This window comes from Trichoplusia ni, chromosome 9 (genome assembly GCF_003590095.1).
Source record: "Trichoplusia ni isolate ovarian cell line Hi5 chromosome 9, tn1, whole genome shotgun sequence".
NCBI classification, from domain to species: Eukaryota; Metazoa; Arthropoda; class Insecta; order Lepidoptera; family Noctuidae; genus Trichoplusia; species Trichoplusia ni.
Window position 1 is genome coordinate 5,169,204 of NC_039486.1, and position 22,195 is coordinate 5,191,398.

The 22,195-nt window shown below is 32.7% G+C and overlaps 3 protein-coding genes across 6 annotated transcripts; 1 reads left to right on the plus strand and 2 right to left on the minus strand.

Moving 5' to 3' along the window:
• Positions 1-1,902: 1,902 nt before the first annotated feature.
• On the minus strand, positions 1,903-11,489 carry LOC113497574 (transmembrane protein 145-like). Of its 2 annotated transcripts, XM_026877163.1 has the most exons (8): positions 10,642-11,489; positions 9,675-9,947; positions 9,564-9,599; positions 9,200-9,359; positions 8,527-8,664; positions 8,164-8,419; positions 6,630-6,734; positions 1,903-5,897 (listed from the first exon to the last, which is right to left on the minus strand). In XM_026877163.1, the coding sequence occupies exons 1-8, from the start codon at positions 11,106-11,108 to the stop codon at positions 5,746-5,748; spliced, it is 1,587 nt and encodes a 528-aa protein (XP_026732964.1). In that variant the 5' UTR covers positions 11,109-11,489; the 3' UTR covers positions 1,903-5,745. The 2 variants fall into 2 exon arrangements, with proteins under 2 accessions (XP_026732964.1, XP_026732965.1); XM_026877164.1 differs by lacking the exon at positions 9,564-9,599.
• Positions 11,490-11,829: 340 nt separating this feature from the next.
• Positions 11,830-18,930, plus strand: LOC113497575 (phosphatidylinositol 3-kinase regulatory subunit gamma). 2 transcript variants are annotated; one of them, XR_003400904.1, is made up of 5 exons: positions 11,830-12,449; positions 12,899-13,597; positions 14,143-14,436; positions 14,991-15,418; positions 16,049-18,930. XR_003400904.1 is itself a non-coding variant. In XM_026877165.1 (4 exons), the coding sequence occupies exons 1-4, from the start codon at positions 12,370-12,372 to the stop codon at positions 15,115-15,117; spliced, it is 1,200 nt and encodes a 399-aa protein (XP_026732966.1). In that variant the 5' UTR covers positions 11,830-12,369; the 3' UTR covers positions 15,118-18,930. The 2 variants fall into 2 exon arrangements, 1 of the variants encoding a protein (XP_026732966.1); XM_026877165.1 differs by having other exon boundaries at positions 14,991-18,930.
• Positions 18,931-19,659: 729 nt separating this feature from the next.
• Positions 19,660-21,768, minus strand: LOC113497576 (serine/arginine-rich splicing factor 7-like). 2 transcript variants are annotated; one of them, XR_003400905.1, is made up of 5 exons: positions 21,656-21,768; positions 21,292-21,473; positions 21,014-21,207; positions 20,550-20,790; positions 19,940-20,029 (listed from the first exon to the last, which is right to left on the minus strand). XR_003400905.1 is itself a non-coding variant. In XM_026877166.1 (4 exons), the coding sequence occupies exons 2-4, from the start codon at positions 21,466-21,468 to the stop codon at positions 19,876-19,878; spliced, it is 525 nt and encodes a 174-aa protein (XP_026732967.1). In that variant the 5' UTR covers positions 21,469-21,473; positions 21,656-21,765; the 3' UTR covers positions 19,660-19,875. The 2 variants fall into 2 exon arrangements, 1 of the variants encoding a protein (XP_026732967.1); XM_026877166.1 differs by lacking the exon at positions 20,550-20,790 and having other exon boundaries at positions 19,660-20,029; positions 21,656-21,765.
• Positions 21,769-22,195: the final 427 nt, after the last annotated feature.

A 22,195-nucleotide genomic window follows, 5' to 3' on the forward strand; every position in this document is an offset into this window, starting at 1 on the left:
TAAATTATTTTCTTTATTATATAATATGCTAGCTTCGAATTCTTTTATGATGTATGTACTAGTGTGTGGGAAAATAAATTATTGTTGTTGGCATTGGTTGTTAATTTAAAAAAAAACAAACCCCACATTCTATCTCTGTCGCAAAATGGAAATAATATCTAAAATTTTTGAAAGTAGATACCAGCGTAAAAGCCTTCAAATTGTGACAAGCCAGAGAATCAGGAAGGCGCTTACATAGGTACAGTCAACAACAAAAGTGAATGAACATAATCAGATACACATACAAAACATCTCGACACAATGAAGCTACGAGTTGGCGTGTAGACACTCGTAGCTATATCGTTAACTGTTTGTGATAAGGCAATTTAATTTCCTACTTACACCAAGTTGCTGTTTTGCAAATCTGATTGAGTTAATCTACTTTTATTGCTGGTTGTACTTACGTGTAGGCGGCAAATAATAGTGTATTTTCTTGAGTATCTAAACCTAAAATGTTACGTAAAACCTAATAAAGAACCTACGAAGATTAGGTGTAAATCCGTTTACGTAATAAAATTGGATTTAACTGAGTAGTCGTCACAACTAAACGATTAGTACACATACGACATATACCGTAATACGATTAGACGACAATGTGCTTGATAATCAGAATCTAAACCTTTTGCACAAAGGGCCACCGGTTCGATGCACAGGACGGTCAAAAATGATACTTCTTTGGAGAAGTTTCAAGCAATTTTCAAAAATTAAATGCTTTCGATGGCGGCAAAAAATAAACAAATGCCACATTTTATTTTAATGTCTATTGCAATATCTCCACTTTCATTCGTAAGTCATTTAGACCAAAACGTCCAAAACATTGACTGCAACGTCGTATGCTAAAAATAACGTAGATAGGCAAACTAGGCATTCAGAAGCTTTGTTATTGTGAAGACGGGAACTGATAGCAAGACCCTCCGGCCAAACTTTTGTTGTTGGGAACAAAGCCAAATCCCGACATTAATAAACTACGCCGGCAACGCATATGTTCTACTAAATTAAGATGCGCGTGAATACCACGTTTGATCTGTGATGGATGGATTTATATCGGCTAAGTCTTGGCGTGTGATTGTACCTTACGACTATAGTACCGATGGGCGGAGTGCGTGTTATTCAATTTTGCAGTCCTTTGTCCGAAAGTAACAAAAAATATTTCAAATTTGAAAGTAACGATATCTAACGGTTTATTAGCGAAACTTGGTATAATTGTGGAGTCTATGTTGTTTCGTAAACACACTTGAAAACGGCGACATTAAATTCGCATTAATTATCTGGATTGACATTAATCAGAGCCTATTGAATCGTAGGTAATTGCTAGATATATGAAGTTTGTACAGCAATCGAAAAAATAAACACATCTACGCCGTTATCTACTCATTAATGTTGATTTGTGTCTAGCTTGGTGACCAAACCCTTTTGCAAGAGTGACGTAATACTGCAAAGAACACTCCTTTAGAGATACTTAGTCACGCTTACCAAGCTATAACATATTTTTTCGAACATGCTATTTTCTTTAGGAAAACTGTCTACCTAACATTGAAACGGGTATTTTTAGGGTTCCAAACCCACAAATTGAAAACGAAACCCCCTCACAAAGGTTACGCTGTCCGTCCATCTTTCACTAGCCTGTATCTAATAATCCGTGAAGGCTTTCTGTTTTCTTTTCAAATTTATCCTGAAGTCTGACTTGCACTTGAGATTGGAAAGGCGCCATTAACCTTTTTAACTGCATGTTATGGCTTACAGAGATTATAGTTGGCGCTGGTAGTGAGTTCTCATTATAAGTGCAAAGGTTGGCCATTCAGACTATATATCTCTAGACGCGTGATAGGGATAAAAATGATAACATACAATTAAACAACCATGTATATAGGTATATAATAAGAAAGTTTATTTACATTTAATTTACACCTACAAAGGCTTAGAAATAACTTTGTAACACTACGTATAAAAGTGGATTTTACACAAAATATAAAACATTTAATGGTAAATAGGTGTTCAAATAAAATAACGATCATACAATACTTTTCAGGATTTGCATTCTTGCGTAATGAGAGCGGGTTCTAAAAATAAAAACATGTATAACTAAAATACAAGGTTTATATCAGAACCCAAACACGTAGCTGTTAATTACATACCATCTTTATGACTGGGAAATTAGGAAAAGAGCTGCACTTTAACAGTTACCAACTACTAACTCTAAGTAAGAAAAACTGATACAAATGACCCCAAAAATTTCATTTAATAACTTTTTTAATTAAAATCCAGTCATAACCAATACAAATAAGTCATTAAAACTAGTTCGGGTTCCTATATAAATACTGAGAAGACATGCATAATAGCATGTGCTTGTTAATAGAATTGAAAAGCCTAAGTCAGAAATCTGTGATGTAATCCTTCACTTAAAAAAGACTTGTTTTATTCATCTTGGGGTACAAATAAGGATAACTAATATATTTCCTTATCCTGACTAATTCATACCATTCCACTCAGTGAAAAGGTAAAGTTAATGATTAACAAACTTTGAATACACTGGTTTTAGGTTATAACTTAATCCATAATTTTATTAAAATTCGATACAAAAATAAATAAGCTCCATTTTTTGTCCAGTGCGGACACAACACTCCGGGCAAGTAGCAATTCTGGCATTTAATATTTATAAAGCCCAGATAAATTAAACCCTCAATAAACGTTTATTGAAGCTGGAATAAGAAAGTACGATTCCTTGTTTACAATAAGGAACGATCAGCAAAAAAAAATCGGTTAACACATTCAAATTAAAGATGAACGGCTGCTGCCGCTAGGATAGGAATTAGGAGATGTCCAGTGCTTGCATCGCGTCGCTTTTAAATCGTGCTTCAATAAACGTTTATTATTCAGATATTTTTTTTTACACTAACTGTTCGTTATGCAAAATACTGCAATATTACCAATAACTCTCACATATAAATTTAATTGATTTTTCAAATGTTCGATGATTGCTTCAAAAATTATATTACAGTTACACGTTTTAGGTAGAACAGCAAAACAAAATATGACCACTATTTACATAAAGTGCTTCATATAAATCAAAACGTAATATCCTAACAAACAGATTCAAGTATGAGTAAATTGAATAGCGGCTCGAATCTATTTCAGATGATCACATTTCTCAATATAACTAAGCGATCCGAACATTGTAGTCGTCCGCCCCCGTAGACTACAGACTTCATGCGAACGATACTTTGATCCCTTTATTACCCGTGCTACTACCAAATCTACTACCAGTAGCAGTGGTAATACAATTTCCTTTGTAATTAATGCAGTGTTAAAAGGAAATTATTCAACTGTCGGTCGTGTTACTATCAGACTATATTAGTAGCAAAGATAAACTAAAATTAATAGAGTGTGAACTTATAGCAGGACCAACACTGAACAATTTTTTCCATCGGCCAACAAAAAGGTTTGATGGTCTTCAAATTTAACTATCAGACGGTAAAGCTTCTTGTCTGCAGCCTTTAAAGAATTCGATTTTATTCACGAGTCTCGGGGGTTTAACAAATATTAAATTCATAAGCACAATACACTCAGACTCGGGACAAGCATACGTAGTTCATACAAATGCTTGTCCTACGCGCGGGGATTGAACTCGAAACACTTCGCGTAGTGGGCTTTAGCGTGATGACCTTTGCCACCCAGCTCTGTCAATATTGTTGTATCATGAATAACAATGATTTACTTAATTAAAGTGTGAGTTATTGGTACATTTTATGCAGGTACGAGTGCTCTATAGCAGTGTCATTCAGATATTTGTAGAAATACATCTATTTTACATTACACTTGCGCACGGAAACGTTTTTATTACTTTTCGCAATTTGGATTTTAATTGGAATATTATACTAATATTCAAATAAAATAGAGTATTTGACAAAAAAATCACTAGACGATCAGAGCGATTTATAAAAGATATTAGATACTTTTTTTTAGTTTTGCGACTGATGTAACATTTTTTGACCACCGAATAATAATAAAAACACCTTCGTGCATCAGATTGGCTCTCTAATACTTTAGCTATTATTGACTAATATAATTTTCAACATTATAAAATTAATAAAACAATCTTTCATCTAGTAAAAATAAATTTCTGTAACCAAAATGTACAACACTAGCTTTTCTATTCTTACGCTACATTGACACGACACGTTAGAAACAATATATTTTAAAATTATTTTAAGAGCATGCCCTAATTAATACATTGACTGAAGTTTAATTTATAAAACAATTAAGTGACTTATAAAGCGTAACATAGTTAGACTACCTTTAACTTTTTATTTCGAAAGTGATCATTGAAGAAAGCGAATTACTCTAAAATTCAATCGAGCATGCTCTGCTATCTTAATAGTTTATGTTCTAACAATCGCTAAAGGAAAGCATTAGAAATAATTTCATACCTACCTAATATTCGCAATATAGTTTGGTATAGGTTCAAATTGTATTTTAGACGGCAAATTATCATGCTCAAAGATAAAATAAACCAAATAAATTTAGACACTGACGTCTAGCTGCCGGTACAAAATCACACGTTAACATCAATTTGAGATCTAGTTGTACTTAAACATTTCTAAAAGTCACTGTACATAACGCATCATTTGTTTTATATTCAAGTATCTATTTGTATACAAAATGTTTTAGTATTTTCATCATAAGATTTCGATTTTCAATAGCGAACCTTTACGTGAGCCTGTAGGTTTATTCGACCTCAATCTGAACTTATGTAATAAATGTTAAAATCATAGAAAAGAGAGATAGAGAAATTTTAAAAAGAGCTGAAATTTTTTAACTTAAACAAGTCATTGTCGTCCTTAAGTTTTAAATATGACTGAAATTCATGGAAAACGTTGTTTATTTTCACGAATTTCCTAAATTTCATATGACTTTTACTTGAAACCATTTAAGTAAATAGTTGATAAGTACCATAAGTAGTATAACATACTATTACTGTGCAACAATGCATCAGATCAATACAACATAAAACACAGAACAAGAAAGACTCCATTTAACTTTAACAGCACTTTAACACCCATTTTCTTAAATATATTTTGGTAAATTCAGACATTTTTCACAAAGACACAATGATTACGAATAATCTTATATTATAGGTATCTGCAATCTTTTCTGCGGTTTACTTAGTTCGTTTAACCGTTGGCACATATAACATTTCGAGTTTATCCACTTTTAGTGTCTTATCAATATCTTGAAAAGAAAATAATCTAGTTAATTGACATCCAGATACGATCACTTCAAGTTCGGAACAATGTATTTCGCTTACACAGTCATAATCTTAAATCAATACTTTTGTGCTTCCAACGATTTAGATCGGTTTTGTATTTTATGTACTTGAATATCACACAGCCAGGAAACATGATTGCCGATTAGTTTTTTGTTAATAATATATTTTCTATCGACATATTCGAACATTCTATCACTTACATATCCTATACAATATATAACCATCCGTCAATCTCGTTTTCGTTAATAAATATTACAAATAACAATATTTAATCGACACAATCACCGTTTTTATTAATATTGGAGACAAATCATGATTCGGTGAGACCAATATTAGCTAATATTCTTTGTGATTGTGTTAAATTCATAATCGTTCGAGGGATCTTGAACGTAATCTTGATTATACCTTATATTTCATTATAAGGTTATCTGTTCGCATTGCTATGAGAACACGGCACCGTTTTTGTGCATAGCTCTCGTGAATATAACGTCTTCTTCGTCTGCATTGATGCTTTCGGCTGTAGTGAGTGCGACCGTATCGCTGTGGACTACGTGAGGTGACTCGTTGAACTCATCTAGTTCCTCAATGCCCGCTGAAAGTTATGATATACATTATTATTCAGTAATATTCCATAATATTGTGCGGATGAAGCACTCTGATAAAGCAACGATAACTCTATGTGGAACATGGAAAATAATGATATACGCATTCGAGACAGATATAGATTATATTTATTGACGTGCCATAATATTAAGCCCGCAAATAAATCGAGTAACAGATTATCTACACGTAAATAAATGCCACTGTTACATTAGAGTACATGTATGACTCTGGTTGGTAATCAGGAACAACGTGGTAGGTACATGTTTGTATTTGCATAGTGTGCAAACAAAAACGTGTACTTCGTAACGAATTACGCTAATCAGTTTGAATTCAATTAGGCGCTTTTGTATCTAATGGTTGCTTTATTTGTTGGATTGGAGTTGGGGACTTGATTTTTGTTTGAGTAATAGTTTATATCCCTAATGTTTTTCGTGTATCACAATTAATGAATCTGTTTTCAAATTACATACATACTTATATATGTAAAGTATGATAATAGTGAATTGGACCGATGCGTTTAGACACCGACCTCGGGCGTTAAATTTATTACGAATACACTGTATTTTTCTATTGGAAAAGAGTCCTTGTGGATTTTGATTTCATTAATTTTGGTAATTTAATGTTGGACGAAAGTTTCAAGGGCCGATAGGATAATGACGAATGGCTAATATTTTATTGAATTTTATAAGTAGTAATAAATGTATCTGAATTTTACACTCACCTGTATAATCAGAGGGCGCTAATAGTAAGTACTGTTCGGACCGCGTCGGCCATAGCAGGTGTGCCATCACACAGAATGCAAGGCAGTCAGCTGAGTATGTGATACCTGCAATACATAAAAGCATGATTAACAAAAATAATTAAATAAGCATATCCGTGTGGTTGTGATAGCATTGTGGTTCTATGTATAGATTTGTATACACGAGGTGCAGGTCCGATCTCAACGCAGGCGAGTATCAATGTAGCTTTTTCGAAGAGACTTAATTATTCTAAGTGTTTGGCGCAATACTGGCAAGCGGTGCGGGAAATCATCATGAGAAAACCTTGTTTCCTGGAAAGCTCATTTAAACGGTGCGAGGAAAATAGCGACAGTTGCGATACATTGCAAGCGACATGAATGCATGGTTCCGTTATGTATTGCAGACTATTTCTCGTTTCGCATGCCCATTTATTCTAAGCTACTTGGTTTATCGATTTGAAATTAAACTCTTAGACACAAAATGTAAATATTAAAAATAGGAACACTAATGGCACTTTGCCCAGCAATAAAACTTATGACCATGAATTAATACGTTGATTACTGGCTTTTATAGGTACCTAATCAACTTTTATGTAACGCTAGGTTTAGCTAGGCGTAAAGCGAAACTAGCAACATGAATTACGAATTGCCTTCGTCTTAATATACCTAAAGAAAGTCTAAAAGGACAAAGTCTGAAAGGCAAAGACAAAAGGTAAAAAGTAAAAAAGGCCGTAAACTATCCGAAACGAATACTGAAGTCCACATTCGCTCACAATACCACAATGAAGTATTAAACACGAGTCTGGTTAGTTTTCTCGCGGTACCGACTAAATTGCCGCTTTAAAGACAATTTAGACTGACATGTACGAGGCGTAATATATATGTTTCCCAGTAGACCCAAGCGAGCTTAAAGTAACAACTTATTAGGCTGCTGTTTGTTCGTGCCGCTTTCGGCAAAAAAAACCAATACATACCACTATCAAAATAAACTATTAACCTATATCAAAGCAAATATAATATCAACCGCTAAATCTGTGTTTAAGTCATCAATGCTTTTTGATAACTCAACAAGTTTATACCAAATTGTTTCACAAACATGTGTGTTAAAGATAATTGCTGATACGTGACGAAGAGACGTTACTTCAGTTACATGTAATACAGCGTGACAATTCATGTGAGAGGCCGAGCTACCGTATCAAACTTAGTTAAAATAGAATCGTATATAATGAGGCTAACAGGATAAGGCGTACTGAGTATAGTCATTTGTCAAAGAAAATCAGATATATGATTTTCTACATTGTACTCGATTGCAATAACTTATAATTGATTCAGGTTTTTCATACATAAATATTAGGTAACATTGTTTTAATAGCTGGTTACCATGAATAATAATGGCCTATTAAAATTGTATTACAAAATTAAACCCGCGACCGAGAGAATGTAACTTGTAATAAAAGTAATGTTTCATAATCAATGTCGCTTGCGGTATTACAAAACGAGTAAATGTAATACTTACCTAACAAAAACTTGAACCTCCACAAAGGGCTGATCTGTAACGCAATGAGCGCTATAATCGGCAAGTAGACGAACCAAACGAGACTCGAAGCGCCAAAGTGAAGTAAAAAGTTGAGCTTCGGCATGTTGTGCTCGTACATCATAGTATTCCGCAGTTCTAGCACGAACCAAGTCATTATAACGACGCGAAGAGCAAGGATCAACCAACCAGGCCATGTCTGGTATTCATCTATCTCTTCAATAATGTCCACTTCAGTCTAAAAAACCATAACAAGTTTTTAATGGAATTTTACACATAGCCAGTGAAATTTATGTCATACCTGCTCAACATGCGGTTGTTCTTACAATTTACGTATTTTCTTACCGTGTTCCAAACATAAAGTAATATATGCACTATCCCGTATCCTAGCCAAACTCCGAATACTAGTGGTTTGTATGTTAGCTCCAATCTTGTAACTGCCCATCCTTTAGCCAGTAAAAGTAGAAGCAACATGAAGAGCGTCTGGAATGAAATGTTTAGGTTTTATTGAGAAAATTATAACATTGACTATAAAAATGATCTAAAAATATCTGTCATAATACTATCGTTATATGCGTTTTTATCATTCAGTTAAAAGGGGGCAAAAACCTTGCTTGGTGAGATATGTATTTATTCATATGTCATTAACATTATATGATAAACTTTACCAAAACTATCTATGACTTTAAGATCAAAATTACAAAGAAGTATAATTATACTGAGTACTATATAACAAAATATATTCCACACTCGAATTATCGAATGATGAATGAATATGAAACCAGTATTTCTTGTAAAGGTTTTCCTCTTACTTTGCCATACATATATTAAAAATATTCTCTCTTGTTGCTATGCTACATTAAGTATGCCATAGGTTCATTTGCAATTTAAACGGTGGCTATTTAAACTACCTACAATAATCTCTGCATATAAACTACTACCATTATTTTTTCCCTAATACAATGATAAACTTCACAATTTCAATACTACAATACTCTACTCTAGTAAAGTTACTCACCCTGCTCATTATATCTAAAACATCTCCAGCAGCCGCCAAACCCGCAAACCCTACACCATCAACAGCGAACTTTACAGTATGTAGTACATTAAAGCAAAGTGCTATAAACTCCAGAACAAGGCTAAATGTAAATAACTTTGTCACTGGATGCTTCTGTGTCCTGAAATAAAGTTAAAAAAATTATTACAACCTGATTTTGATATTTTACTAAATCCCAAATGCAACATTTAGCAATAGTATGAACATTAGTATATAGATCATATGATAGGGATACACAATGATGCATCTGAAGTTATGAGTTGGAAAGCTTAAGTATAGCTTTTAGTAACAAGTATACAATAGAAATACATAAAATACTGCTTACTCAATCGATTTTGCAAAAGTTTTGGAGTGAACATCTCTGAAAATTTATCAATAATTCTACTTATAGTATAAATTTATATGAATGAATAAAATATATGTATTTTAATCTTACCTTACAGCATATATCTGCACTGGCAAAAGGACAATATAGCAAAGCCAGAATACAAGATACAACTCCAGTGTATTCTGCCTGTCAAATGAAAACTGATACAACAATGTGTTGTAAAATGATAAGTTCGGACTTCCATTGACCAGCCAAAAATCATACTTGATTATCTGTGGCATTATCTCCATGGTCTTGTTTTTAGCAGGCTCTCCAGGGTAATGGTGCCATGTACAACTTACCTCATCTAGGTAACATGACACCATTGATACATACCAAAACCTGGTAAATAAAAAAATACATTATACCTGAGACTACAAAGGAGATAATTGCTAAGAATAACAATATTTATTTATTTAATGATAAACCTCATACACCTGTGACCTTTATAAAGGACATATTTTTCAGATAGAGAAATATAGTTCAAGATATAATTTTAATCAGTTGTAGTGATTCCTACCGTCTACTATACACTAAATGAAATAATATAATCATTTCTTTTTTCCAATTATTAAATTAAATTATTTATTACATGAAGTAAAAAATCCTATCTACACTATCTCAATTGAACTAAAGTTCTACCAATTTAATAACAAAAAATATATATTATTTGTATGTTATGCACTCATTACTATGTTTTGTAGTTATGTATACAAATAGTTACTTTAATTATATAAATAAGCATGGTTAAATCTTAGCCAGTAACACAAGCTTATTACATTTGGCATTAAAGAATCTATGAAAAATTATTTTAGCAATAGAACTTACGAATTAAATACATTTTATATAAAAAGAAAACAACAACAATCAACAATGTGTTAACAATGTTAGGAATGTTGCCATTTGTGGAGATAAGAATGACCATCAAACAAGGTAAAAATATTTACCACCATATCACTTCAGTTCAATGCCTGTTAATGAACTAAGAGGAGTAAGAGGTAAATAGTGTAATCATTTGAAATATTTCAATAATTACCTGGGTTGTCCTGAATTTTGAATGACATAGGTAAACTGATTCTTCTTTATTACATTCCATGGTGTATCCTCATCAATACATAATTCACCCTTAGGACAAGGAATTCTTCTGAACAGATCTTGCCCATAAGCATTACATTTCGGGTGGTAAGCTGTTCCATTCAAGTTTTGAAACATAACCTGGCATGCTAACTCTTTATCAAGAATATCGCGATTCTTATAATAATGTAAAAAGTGTCCCCTGTCTAATACAGCGAATGTAATAGGATATTTAAATTTTACGTTCGATGTTATGTTCCCGAAAATATAGCCATATGTTTCTTTTTGAAAATGAATATCTGTTTTCTGGAAGCCAAATTTCACTAGGAACTTGAAAAATTCATCTGTTGAAAATTCTCCTTTTATATGTGTAGACGATACAAATACGAAATATGAGCATAATAATATAGTTGCAGTTTTAATACACATTTTGAAGATCAGAAATACAGAAAAATAACATTTCTGTTTTAACACTTCCACTTCATAACGTTTTACTAATTAACACATATAGAATCACTTCATATTCAAAATATAAGTAGTCAATATATTCTTGATTTGCTAATTTTTTGATTTCACAATGTACGTAAAGCTAAAATGAAAATAAAAAAACATTTTTGCTTAGACAGCAGACGTAAAGTATGTGCAGAACAGGCACGCCACCCGATGACTACCTAGTTACCATTCTAGAAAAGTAGATTTGAAAAATTCTGCCGGGGATCCGGAATGTAAAAAGAATAACATATTTGTGTGTGTTATATTATCGTCGAACAATATATTGGTAATAATATTTTAAAGCACTACAATTGACTACAATAGCACAAGAGATAAAATTATTTTTTAATAAATTTTTTTCATATGACAATATAGAATGAAACTATTGGAACTAGTGATGTCCTTCAGTCTTAATTTAGACCAATGCCACTAATTATAAAAATGAAGTTTCTTGTTTCAGCATCATGGGACTCCTCGAAAGTTTATTTATCATTAAGTTTCATCTTACAGAACTTCCAAAAATATATTCCTGAATTAGACATAACTGATTTCAAAACTTTTCCCATAGTTGCTCAAACCACACCCTTGATAAGACTTTAGTCGATTTATGTAGAGGCTTACTGCCAACCTTAACCACTACTTTTTGTAGCTTTTCGCATCTTAATTTTTTTATGGCGATTAGAGATACATAGATAGATGGCGGACGAGTTGGTGCTAGTGTTTGACTTTACCAATGAAATGTTATAGGAAGTTTTATCAAAGAATCGTGAAAACCATGGAATTCCGTGATCATATTTTCTTAATTTTATAATCATGCCCGTTAAAGCCCTTTCCCATTCACATCTAAGGGAATATATGTGCCATAGCAACTATCATTAGACTCTTGCCCATTTCCTTTGTGATCTAGATACCTCTTTTTCGGAGTGTACTTCAAGTTCTGACTTGGTGTAACCGATCGTGTTTGAAGAAATGAAGTAAATATGTGCTAGTAATTGTTTATAGTGCTTTACAGTGGAATACTTAGTTTCTTTTTTTTCGTAACCTCGAACGCGGAAGTTTGTGATCTAGCCGCTCCGATAGTACATTATCATTGGAAACAAGCTTCGTAAGATGTGTTAGTATTTGTACAGCTTACCACTATTGATTTACCAAGTGGGAATCTCACTATGCTTGGGGTTTGAGCTTCGATGATGAAATCATGGTTGAAATAGGAGCCCCTCAGCAGTCAGCCGAAGAGAGTTTGGAGAATGCCGAATGGTATTGGGGTGATATCACTCGGTAAGTTCATTAATGTGTTACTCAGCTGCTTTTACTGCCTCCTATGATGCTGTGTCAAATATAATGCATGACGAAAACAATTCTCCTCTATAGAGCTCGTTAGGATACTTTCAACGAAGTTTTCTTTTGTTCCGGTTGACCCTTACTTACCAACAGGAATATAAGTTATTTGGATACCAACTATTTTTATTAGCCAGAGTTGTGTCTAAAATCTTGCTAAGAGTTTGCTTTTTTAGGTTACACTACTATTTTATATTTTAAATGAATTTGTCAAGACACAGGTAAATTATAATATTACTGATGTTATAAGGCATAATTTAAATTCTAACACAGCAAACTCTTGCATTGGTTGTGCAATATTTTCTGATGAGACAATTTTAAGTAATGTTACACCTTGAATCGGTATAAGCTATTTCTACTTACAGAATTGTATATTTTGTCTATTTCAGAGATGAGGCTACTGAGAAACTCAGAGACACATGTGATGGCACCTTTTTGGTGCGCAATGCATCTAACAAAGATAGTGGTTATACTCTGACAGTAAGGAAAGGTGGTATGAACAAACTTATCAAAATCTATAACCATGATGGCCACTATGGGTTTTGTGAACCTTATGACTTCAAATCTGTTGTGGATCTTGTTCGGTTTTATAGAGAATACTCACTGGCCCATTGCAATAGCAGTCTTGACATTAAGCTTATGTACCCACTGTCAAGACTCCAAGAAAATGAGGGTGGAGAAAACATGAGTGATGAGACCTTAGAAACAAAATTCAAAGAGATTCACAAAAAATATGTAATGAAAACAAAAGTCTTTGAAGACCGCTCATATAAGTATACAAGGTTAAGGGAGGAAGTTAATATGAAAAAGCAAGCACTAGATGCCTTTAGGGAAACTGTAAAAATCTGTGAAGAACATTTAAAATTACAAGAGAAGATGCAGACTGAAGCACAGCCTCATGAGAAGAATCCTGTATTAGATAATAATAGACAGTTAATAACAAGAGTTCAAAACCTAAAACAAGCCAAATCTGAATTGAATGATATCTTGAGAAGTACAGTAACAGGTCAACTGCTGCTTGAGAGAGAAATAGCCAAACTCAAGTCAGATGTCACAGACCTCTATAAAATCAAAGACCGCTATAAAGTGTAAGTAATTTAAACTTATTAAAAGTTTGAATCATTATTGTGTAAACATGTCAGGATAAACTGTAATAATTTCTTACTCTGAACATTATGATAATATATCTTGTGAGTAAATCTGTCAGTTTGTGATAATTTTGTTACTAATGAGATGGTTGAATAGTGATAAATAGACAGACGCTATTAATTACTCAGTAAACAGTTGTCAGAGATAAGAATTTGTGATGATCTACTTAATAGATAAAAAGGATTAGCTCTGTTACTGATGATTGAATGTTGATTATAATACCATGATAACATATAAAACTGCATGAGGGGTTGTGGAAGTCCAAAGTGATAATACATGTATTACCTTTAATTAAAACTTACTACCTTCTAGGATTCTTGATACAATATTTAAAAAATGACCTTGTATAAACAGTTAATACTTACTATTGTAACTTTTACAATTTACAGTACCTTCCACATCATAAGCATACTGCTTTGGTCTGGTCAGACTTACAATCACCACAATGTATTTCTCAATGTAACAAAATATTTAACCTTTTCAGGTGGCTGCAAGGGCGAGGGAAAACTGATGAATACTTGCACTTGTTAGAAGATGACAATATACATAAATTGGAGGAATTATATGCTCACAGGGAGATGATTAGTTGGAAAGTTAGTTGCACACGTGAAATGGCTGAAAAACTTCTTGCTGGGAAACCTCAAGGCACATTTTTGATTCGGCCTAACTCCACCGGTCAACTAGCTTTATCCATTTGTTGTAACAACATGGTCTATCACTGTATTATATTTAAGACTGAACGTGGTTACGGATTTGCGGAACCCTATAATGTTTATGAGTAAGTAAACCTTTAACTTGTGAAATATTTCATAAAAAAGCTCCAGAATATTAATATCCAGTACCCTTGTAAAAATATGAGTCATGCAAGTGATAAGATTATTTATATTACTTTAGTTTCCGCACTTTGTGTGCAGACACCAGACAAACTGACACAAAATATCTACTGTATTTTTATCGTTTATACAGATTACTGTATTGAATTTGAATTTTTTTAGCTTTTTTATATATCCTTGTTAATAATAATACCAGCCTGTGCATATACATCACACTGCTGGGCACAGGCTTCTTCTTGTATAGGCAAAAGATGAGGACCTTAATAAATCCCTGTTGGGCAGTCGCAAATTACATTAATTTACTCTTATGCTGCTGCTAAGAGATTGGTCTCATGGATTGATGTGGAAATACAATTCTAACTTTTTCTGATTTTCAAAAACTAGTACTCTAGTACTGTGTGTCTTAGTTTCTTCTCTGCATGAATATTTGACTTTCTTTAAAAATAGTATTATGGAAAACTAATTGCAGATATTGATACATGTTATTTCTTTTTTGCAGAACTTTAAACGAGCTTGTTCTCCATTATGCTGTAAACTCATTAGAAGAACACAATGAACAATTAAGAACAGAACTGAAATATCCAGTAAATGCACATCTTGTTAAGAAACCTGAAAAGAAGCAATAAAATTGTTTAAACTACTAAACATGAGTCATTCAACAGTTTGGTCTATTCTTAGACTTAGGTGGTCTGACGCTATGACGTCATTGACTAGTACCTTGTGTTTTTTAAAAAACAAACCAAATACCAACGATGATATGATCAAAATTGCATCTACATGTAAGTGTATCACCTTACATAATTAAGAAGTTAATTAACTTATCATGCACTAAATTTACTTGTGATTTTAATGGAGATGTTTCTATGAATATACTGTGAGGGAACATAATAATACGACAAGAAAGTATTCATTGTACAGGAAAGTAATGTAAGTTGATATTTCTGTGTTTTATAGCTTTATAGTGTCGTTATAATGTGGTTGAGTAATGATTGTACAAATGAATTGCTTTGGTAATCTGTACAATGGTACCATATTCCTTTAAGATTTCTGCAGAACAGTTTTAATAGTATCACCTACCTATTGAATATTTTTTAATAAAACCAATATCAGCTCCACATACTATTGAATTTTAGTTCTATTGTTTAAAAAAGAATAAGTTTTCAAGGCTGCATTCGATCAGGGGCTGAAAAAATTGCTATAAATTTGAAAGAATATTTACACATGTAGTTTGTGTGTGAATCGATTTAGTAGTTAGTACTGTAATTGACAACACACTATTGAAGGACAATATAGTTTTTTGCCTCACATACAACAATGTATACATGTATAATATATGAATATGTCATGGATATATTTAAATGTCTGTTTTGTCCTTTTACTATGCTCCAAAGGTGATTGAATGTCAAAATTAATCAACTTTACAAGTCCAGTCTTCTAGTACCATTTCAGTCCCTGGTTAGGATACTTGGTACACATATTTTTATATTTGTTGTATTTTACATAAGAAAGTGTTCTTCCCTATAAATAATTGGTGTTATTAATGATTGGGGCCTTCAGGGATCGGCAGCAATGGAGTTAAGATATGAAGCTGATTCGAAATTGGAGACTGTTGAGAACGAAATCATTTGAAAAATTATTGAAGCTAAAGATTTCATCAATTTTATTGATGCTGCTTCCATGTTTATTCTTGTAGTGTGTAACATCTTTTGCCACAGAATATCAGAAATACTGATCATATAAATATTTAATGGCCTAAAAATGTCTCGGGCATAAATGACAATTTAATACACATGTAAATGATGTTGGAATAATCTGTCTCAGGTTTTAATGAATACGCAAAGTTCTCATAGAGATATGTATATTATGTATGTGATAGTAACAATTAGAGATTTGGTATTTGTGTATATTATGTGATTGAATTTTGTTATATTGTTTTGAATGTGTTAATGTGATGTGAGGTCTTAACATATTTTCATATCATTGATATATATCCAATATTTATCTATTCAAATTTTATTCCTTGTAAGGGGCATGTGCAGTAATTTGTATGCAATTTTGATAGGTTTCATCTTGATCATTTGAACTCTGTTAACATTGGAAATGAAAAGCTGCTTGTAATTAGTACTTGGGTATATATCATAATTATGGTTAATAAGTTATTAGTATGCCTTACAGTAAAATGGAAATGTTCAAAGATCTGCTTTTATAATATAATCATCACCTGTTTATGTTTAATCATCAGATGGTATACCTATGTTGTTTATTGAAAACACATTAAACCTAATGAGTGTCCAATTTTTTCGATCTATACTTCCATATTTTCCTTATAAATCTTAATTATTTTGGGTTATGTACTTTGTCATACATTTAATTAAATGTATTCAAATTACCTACAAAAAAGAAATTTACAAACTTTTTTATAAAAGCAGATCCTTGCAACATATTATTGCATGGGTAATTTAAATGTTAACTGTTGCAAATGTTAATTATTTAATGTTTCTTTCATTGGTATTAATTTTAATGTGAATCTTGATGAAACGATTTGCCACAGTGAATGTCTTGTATGATTTCAGTGCGTTCAAGTACTGTTATTTTAAATGGAAGCGTGTTAATTCGTGTATATTTGTGTGCGAGTCTCGTCAATTAATGATTTATCTGTTTTGCTATCTACCAATATGTAAGGGAAGTTGATATGCATTGCTAGTAAATAGATTGTAAGTAGGACTAACCAATTCGTAAAAGTTATATTTATATTATTATCGTCTCGATTAAGACATCTTAGTTTTGTGCCACTTTATTTAAATGTTCTGTAATGTTATTGGATTAATATTGTTTATCTCCATAAAGCTCTGATTTTGAGTAAACATTTCATAATATCTTTTTACTATTTATAAAACGTTATTGAAATAGCGACGTCAAATATATTCGCAATGCGACGTATGTGGACTAGTACTATATAATTTAGAACTAAATAATTTTGGGTCGACTCCATACATTTCAAACAATTCAATCACTTTGTAACATAAGTACCTATATTTTATTAAAAATACCCGAAGTACCTCTTGTAATAGTACAATATCTTTAAAAACAAATTAACAATTACAGAGACCTCACAACTTTCAGCTCGTCCCAATTACGTCTGTGATAGTCATTTTCCAAGAGTCGCTAACAAATACATATAAATATATTATATTCATGTAATTATGCACCGTCAGATGGTTGTTATATACGATGAAAAAATAAAAAAAACTCGATATCAAAATACCGGGTTTAACTGTCTCTAATTTTAATTTGATCTTAAGTGTATGCATACATTCTGAATAATGACCATGACGATAGTTAACGTAACTATTTCAAATTCGTGTGAAACTGTGCAAATCTGTGGCGCCTACAACTTGAGGTTCTAAGGCCTAGACAATACTACTATTTTGGCCTATTAACTAATAGCAGCTTAGTAGTTGATATAGGCCAAAACCAGAACAATCTAATTTATATAATCTATCAATCAAGTCTTGTAAGTTATTGAAGTAGTAGTTACAGTAAGTTAAATAATAATCAACTACAGCATGACGTTAACCCAAGGTTTATTGGTTATTCGGTACTGTTTGTTCGCCCAATTTTAAATTAGGGCCAGAGGTCTTCGATAAATAATTTAGTGATAAAGATTTAATCAGCTGATCAATTACATCAAATTTGCTTTCCATATGATAACTAATCAGTTAATTGAATCTTTTTCCATTCAATTATTTTTTGCTGTACTCAAGCTTAAAACAATTCGTATGTTGCCAAGCATGGTCAATTTTAAAATTAGGTGGATAAAGCATGCTATCTACTCGAACCTGATTCTACACTTTGGAACTGTGTACATTGATAACTGTTTTTTACAAATTAATAATATAATTTAGATTATACATACATAATATATACCTATTTACTTATAAGTTTAAAGATTATATAAGTGAGATTATTGATCGCGTTATTTTTGTATACAAGTCAATAATACCTACATGAATATCAATTCAGAGTGACTAATAAAGAGGGACATTGAACTTATTCATTTATTCTGCATTCATAATATACAATTAACTTTTTTAAATCATATGACAGCGAGAAATTTGTCTCATTTTGCTCGATCGATTACAATAAGCATATCTCTTCTCACCAAAATGTCTCATTCAATTAGTCACTCTGTATCTAAAATGCAAAATGTTCTGAGTTGCAATTTTATAAACTAAATATCATTAAATGATCTCAAGAGTGAATTATAAACTTAAGCTTATTCAAATGTTTGTTTGATAGTTTTTTAGACACTATTATTATAACAAATGTCAATAGAAGCCAAATTGAAATACTTGCATAAATTAGTTCACACAATCGCCATTTTATAAATGTAATAGTAGAACGTTTTAATAAGTGTTAATAAACAAACTATCAATGACCATGACGTCTTTTTTTAGAAATTCCTTTCAGTACTGACTTGTTTCATTCCGCAGGTGGAAGTTGTAGGTTCGATCCCTGTTTAGGACATCACTCAGTTACCTTCAAATTTAGTAAACCATCTGGTTCTTTTATTTTTAAAATGTGTGTATTGAGAAATATATAAAAATGTTTATCAGGTGTCTAGGACTCATAATTCAAGCTGTGCTTGGTTTCAGACTAGATGGCTTTGTGTGAAAGCTGTGGATTGTAAACTGAATGATATACCTAACAAACCTTATTTGTTACCCATTAAGAATATAACCGTAAAAACCGACGCTTAACCAAGGTCTCTATTTTAGTATCAGTAGTGTCAGATAGATCAGTAATACACCATCTGTGAAAATTGCAACTGACTATAAAGGTTCATGAGATACAGACTGGTGGAGGACGGGAGAACAGTAGAGTAATAGTTCTGTTTTCATCCTAAGGGTATGTTATATTTTTTCACAGAGTAAGTCAAAACCATGCCAAGGTTGCTTACTTTTTTTTAACGTACTTAAACAAATGAGTGTTTTGGTGAAACAGCTTAGGTAAGTAAATAACTGAAAATAATGTTTTACTAGAAGAACTAACCGATTGTCCCGAAACTTGGCCCATTGTGTGCACACAAAGTTTACAAATCTTGTTTATCTCTGTTGATATGATTATTTATAAACCAAAATAATAATTATGCCAATAAAACAATCAAGTCTTTAAAACGTCAATTTATTGATCTCAAAATCAATCGTTCTTCAACTTATAAAATCAATACACATACACAGGAATGATAATGTCTTACAACTGACGTACCGGTGGAGCGTAAGATTTAATTACACTCTATTTGAGTGACTGTTATACATAATGAAATAATTTGATATAAGCAAAACTATAATAGTTAATGTATTCACAGTACAAGTGTAACATGTCTAGTTAGATTTTTTCGAGTCTTTGGAAGGAGAACGAGATCTTGACCGCGACATAGACCGTGCCTTGGAACGGGAGCGGGACCTGCTGCGGCTGCGAGACCGAGAGCCAGACCTGGGCGAGCGAGAGCGCGTGCGACGACGGGACCTCGAACGGCTGGAAATGTACAATGTTCCACATTAGAGAGGTGTTAATGGTGTAGTCATATTGTGTGAACCCAATTTAATTATGTTTAGTTATAGAACTTTAACGTTAATGCCTTAAGATTTATTTTAGAAAATATGTGAAATGGTAAAATGAAAACACTAAACTTTTATAAATAAATTAGGTGTCACACAATTTAATATAATATGCCAATAAACAAGAGAGAATTAAGAACTACTTGCTAATCTGTTTATTGGCACATTTTGATGTTGTACTAGTTAACATATTAATTGATGAATAAAAAGTTACATTATTCTCAATTAATAGGTTAACTACACAGCACTTCTTCTTTGGTCGTAGTCTGTCGAGTCTTCCATGATGATTAACATCTTCGGCGATTCTTGCATTTTCACCAGCCCACAATCTAATAATGTCTATACTAAACATACTACCTTCCTACAAAAAAAATGTGTTTGCATAACAGCTCAGGCTTTCTTTGAACACAAAAATGGGATAGTAATGTGTAACTCACTGAGTGCACGCAGTGATTACATTAGACGTGCGTTGCGACGCGCAGAACGAACTTTACTCTCAATGAAGGGCTCGACAAGTGAAGTGTGCACGTAGGCTGTAGCTACGTAGTTCGCAGAGCGAAGTTACCGATGCGACCAACTCAATCGGAGTACACGCCGCGGAGTGAAAGCTACGTAGCGCAGACAATAAGAAGTGCAGACACTGACGAGTTCGTTCTCGGCGCACAGGCCAATGATAACCTATAACATAGTTATCATTGGTATAAGTGAGTCCAATACAATGGGATGGAATCTTTCAATCATACATAATGTTGTTTGGCTTACTAGTTTGAAACCCAAAACATCAACTCGTGTATGTGTAGCCAACGTCGGTTTGGTGTACTTGGTTCTCTTTACCTTAAAGATTCCATACCAATGTTAGGTCCGTAATACATAAGGTCTACAAAAGACATCTAATTGTCACCTGCGACGGCGACGGCGAGTACAGTCACGAGCATAATGGCCTCTGTCTCCACAATCATAACAGCGGTCGTCATACGGTCGGGGTGGTAGACGAGAGCGAGGAGGTGGTCCTCGGCCTCCATAACCACGACCACCGTTGGACATTTCTACACGAGCTCGTCGACCACATATTGTTCTTCCATCCAGTCCGCGTATCTATAAATAGTCAGTAATAATTAATCACTTGAGTAAAAATCAACTATACAAAATAATATAGTGCTAGGTATAATGTTTACTTACTGCATCTTCTGCATCACGAGGATCTTCAAATTCTACAAAAGCGAAGCCGGGCGGGTTTCTAGCTACCCAAACGTTTCTCAAGGGTCCGTAATATGAAAATGCATCTTCCAGCTCGGGTTTACTCGCATTATTTCCTAAATCTCCCACATATACCTTGCAGTCACCATAACGTGACATATTTCCTAAAAAAAATAACACGCCGCATTAGTAAGAAAACAGTGTGCTAATAGCTGCGTAGCATCTTTAGCCGTTTACCGGATTGATGTTAGTACTGCAGAAAATTATCAATTTATAAGTTATTAATATGTTATTCTGTACATAAAATTCTTGTCTGCTGAAATTATTGATAAAAGTTAATAATTACCCGTTAAAGACGCAACACAATATAACAACACCAAATCAAATTATCATGAACAAAATGGCGACCCGAAGAAGAGAACCAGACGCTGGCGCTACCGGACGGATTTCATTGCAATTGTTTTTTTTTCTTGTGGTATTGTGAGCAAAGCAATGGTAACAAGGCATTATGCCCAATTCTACCGGGGAGCTGCGTAGCACCTTTATTCTGCTGTTTGTCTTTGAATAATTTCTAAATATTTATCACATTTTACTGCAAGTGCCATATGTATACCTATTGAACACACTTTAATATACCTTTTTTAAACACATAATATATAGCATTTTAATAAAAAAAAATGTAATGGAATGGTAATGGAAAACAAAAGTTACAGGAGATTGTAGTAACTTTATTCATTTATTTATTAATTATTGGATCTCCAACAAAGAATACACAAAAATCACATTTACTAACAAAAATTAGTGATTATTATTTTGTAAAATCAAATCTAAAAAATATTTTTGAACCGGATTCTCATTCCATTATAATTAAATGAGGTTATTCTCA

Excerpts from the sequence above, each read along its gene's own strand:
- LOC113497574 (XM_026877163.1), bottom strand. The coding sequence starts at position 11,108 with ATGTGTATTAAAACTGCAACTATATTATTATGCTCATATTTCGTATTT. Across the intron at positions 8,420-8,526 it reads TACTTTATGTTTGGAACACG|ACTGAAGTGGACATTATTGA; the intron begins GTAAGAAAATAC and ends ATGGTTTTTTAG. Across the intron at positions 5,898-6,629 it reads AGCGCCCTCTGATTATACAG|CGGGCATTGAGGAACTAGAT; the intron begins GTGAGTGTAAAA and ends CATAACTTTCAG.
- LOC113497575 (XM_026877165.1), top strand. The coding sequence starts at position 12,370 with ATGGTTGAAATAGGAGCCCCTCAGCAGTCAGCCGAAGAGAGTTTGGAG. Across the intron at positions 12,450-12,898 it reads TATTGGGGTGATATCACTCG|AGATGAGGCTACTGAGAAAC; the intron begins GTAAGTTCATTA and ends TGTCTATTTCAG. Across the intron at positions 13,598-14,142 it reads ATCAAAGACCGCTATAAAGT|GTGGCTGCAAGGGCGAGGGA; the intron begins GTAAGTAATTTA and ends TAACCTTTTCAG.
- LOC113497576 (XM_026877166.1), bottom strand. The coding sequence starts at position 21,468 with ATGTCACGTTATGGTGACTGCAAGGTATATGTGGGAGATTTAGGAAAT. Across the intron at positions 21,208-21,291 it reads CTCGTGATGCAGAAGATGCA|ATACGCGGACTGGATGGAAG; the intron begins GTAAGTAAACAT and ends GACTATTTATAG. Across the intron at positions 20,030-21,013 it reads ACTCGCCGTCGCCGTCGCAG|CCGTTCGAGGTCCCGTCGTC; the intron begins GTGACAATTAGA and ends GTACATTTCCAG.